The 3,102-nt window shown below is 41.9% G+C and overlaps 1 protein-coding gene across 1 annotated transcript in view; it reads left to right on the top strand.

Moving 5' to 3' along the window:
* aldh1l2 (aldehyde dehydrogenase 1 family, member L2) overlaps nt 1-3,102 on the top strand; it is a 36,702-nt gene that overhangs the window by 17,137 nt on the left and 16,463 nt on the right. The window contains exons 4-5 of the mRNA XM_008293543.1: nt 1,059-1,135; nt 1,861-1,913. Of these exons, the coding sequence (XP_008291765.1) occupies nt 1,059-1,135; nt 1,861-1,913 (130 nt within the window). The remainder of the gene's footprint in view (nt 1-1,058; nt 1,136-1,860; nt 1,914-3,102) is intronic.

Raw genomic sequence — 3,102 nt, 5'->3', positions numbered from 1 at the left:
TGAACTGTTTTCTCTCCTTGACAACACAAACCTCTCCAGCTGTTTTTGTTTTTTGCTTTATGTTGTTGTTTTAATAATGTTGACTCAATTACACACATTCATATGACATGATATACAGAACAGTACAAGGCTTTTAAACACGTCCTCCTGGACAAAAGTCAGTGCCAAAGGCGAAACAGTGCCACAAATATGATGACCTAAATGGTCCAATTCATGTATTAAAGCATCTAATCTACTCAATTCATTTTGTTTTATGGTCCTTAGACATTTTCCATTCTTTACCAAAAAAGATTCTTAGAAGATGAATGAGTTATAAATAAAAAAAAGTTAAAGCATGTGGAAAGTGTATTATATATTAACATTGAATGGACCCTGTTCAGCTCAGTTACTTATTATCCTGAATGGGAGACTTGGTTGGCACTTAGGGGCACAAGATTAAAGAAAGATGACAAAAGATGAAACCAAAAACAAACCAAAAAAACCCCCAGACACCTATAGCAGCTGAACCCTGGAGGAAGAGGGTTCAGACTCAAAGGCAAGAGGTGGCCTGTGCACTCTCATATATAGAACTGTCCTGCTGGTCATAGCTGTCAGAGGGGTCTATGGAACAACTATCAACCTACCAGCTGCCTTCATAATGCAGCTGAGGCATCAGTTTGCAGTTTACATTAACAAAAATGTAACTCTATGTTTTCTGCATCTGCATGGATTCTGTGAGACATCTTCTGGCCGAGTCTTTAAAGGTTCCTGCTCATCTCTCTGTTTATGTTTACATGCAGCCCAAAGTTAGTGGCCGATGTCACTCATTTGTCTTCAGTCATTTAGTCAAATAATTTTTTCTGTCATTAAGACTGCAAGCACAGCAACTGGCAAATGGTGCCTAAAACAAATGAGCAGAGATTCTGCATAATTTATCTTTAAAAGACTTGTAATCTAAGTAGTCGCTGCCAGACTTTGGAGGTGCTTCGATTCGTACATGCTTTCCACCAACATAGTGGGAAGTTCTAAATTCTCAAGACATCCTGTGCTGTGTTTGCCCACTGTGCTTGTGATGACAGGGCAGCAACCTTCAGCAGCAGGCAGGTCCACAGCACACCTCAGGAAGGAGCACGGACACGATGCTACAGCCCAATCTGTAACCAGCTGTTATATCCAGTGCACAGCCTTTCAGAAACAGCCACAGGAGCCCCCAGTGTTTTTCTGTGCTCAGTAACGGTGACAATATGACACGTATCTATCAGTAGAACTCCTGCACTTCTCTGCTCAAAGTCAGCATCATGGCTGAGCATTTCCACCTTAAAACCACACTGAGTCAGACAGCCAGGCTTGCGTTACAAATACTAAGAACCAATCCTGTCAGCTTGCAGGTTGGGACTTTCTGTATCCTTACTCTTCTTCAGAATCTGTTTCCCATTGGAACATTTACAGAGTTGGAACAGAGTCCTCGTTGAACTGGGATGCTCAGCTCCACAGGAGAGACGTACATGGGAACTATTTTAAGGCATCTATACACAGAACTGTGATTTCAGGCTTTAACCTATGCCTGGAGACCTCCAGACACATACAACACAGGAGCTAACATCCTCTGTTGCTGCTGTAACTTTACCTTTGGCTCTCTGGAACCCACAGTCATAAGAAATGACAGCAATGACAGGTCAGTCCACACAGACCGCTGCATTTTACTGACAGTAATGATGGATCACACATTACAGGGAAACAAGGCAGGGATCATCAGTGTAGCTGTGAATGGAACAGCCTGGTGGCAGGCAGCCAGAAGAAACACCAAGTGACAGTGCAGAAGACAGACTGCCAAGCTTCCGTTGGACATGTGTTGAAGTCCTTGTCACACGTTTGGTGTAGATGAGTGTGAGCCGACAGACACAGAGCAGGTCTGGGAACGTAACGGTGGCAGAGTAGGACATAAATACAGAGAATGTAATTGGTAGGAAAGTGCAGTATGCACATATACCGAGATCAGCTGGTAGTTTGTATTTAGAGTCTGTGACCTGGTAGACTGTCTACAATGACAAAGGAGGGATGAGATCAAGGGGATCAAACAGTAGGTGGTAGCATCTATCCATCTATCCAGTAATAAGGAAAGTATTACAATATATTTTTTCACATGACATTAACATAAAATCAGTCACTATTTTTACATAATATACTGAATATTAAAGAAAACTCCTCATTCCAAGTGTTCCTCAGGGGGGTTGTTTATTGTCTTTAATCTGATACTCTCTCCCTCACCTATAAATGTCTGATGTAAAGCATAGTGAACTGCCCTGTTGAAAGCACTGCCGTGGTTGTTAAGGCATGTATCGATCAAACAAACTGTATTGATGCAACAACGTTCACACAGGTTCGTACAGGTCTGTGTAGTTTCACAATGGGTTTGTACACACAAGAGTAATAACACTGGGATATCAAACAACATGTGAACAAGATTAGACTGTTTGTAAAGCAGAATATAAAAAACTAAAAACCATAGAACAGATGAACAAACCTTTATATGCACTAAATGCTCTGTTTTAATAGAGTTTGGGGTTTTCATGCTAACTTTATTACTTTATTTGTCATCACCATCAGTAAGTACATTTATGGACTTTATAGTTCTTCTCTACTTGGACTACATTTTATCATTTCCTGTTATAACTGACGCTGAGTTGGCCTCAGCACTGAATGTTGCACTTTGCAACAATTAAAAGGCTTTATAAAAAAAAGAAGGAAGTTTTATGACGCTCAGGGCCTCAGTGCTCTGGTTTCCAGGTCAGACTAAAGGTGGAGGCAGTTTGACTGCTATCTGTCTGTTTAGGAGGAGGTTCAGACCAGTTCTATGTGAACCTAACCTCCAAACAGACTGGTTTCTTATCTCTGCCTCTTGCTCGTCAGCCTGTCCTCCACCCTGACTATCTCCCTGCTCCTGCTGCCACTGTGTGTGAATGAAAAGCTTCCGCCAGCCTCACAAACGCTCACACAAACAGTTGTAGGTAAACCTTTGCAATGTTGCCACACATTTGCAGCTCATATTTTTTATATGCAAATTAGATTCATGGCAGATGCCTGGATAGTGCAGCAGGTTGGGCGGGCGGCCCATGAACAGGG

This window comes from Stegastes partitus, unplaced genomic scaffold (assembly GCF_000690725.1).
Source record: "Stegastes partitus isolate 25-593 unplaced genomic scaffold, Stegastes_partitus-1.0.2 Scaffold893, whole genome shotgun sequence".
NCBI lineage: Eukaryota > Metazoa > Chordata > Actinopteri > Pomacentridae > Stegastes > Stegastes partitus.
The sequence above is the reverse complement of the archived record's forward strand: the minus strand, read 5'-3'. Positions and strand labels throughout refer to the sequence as shown.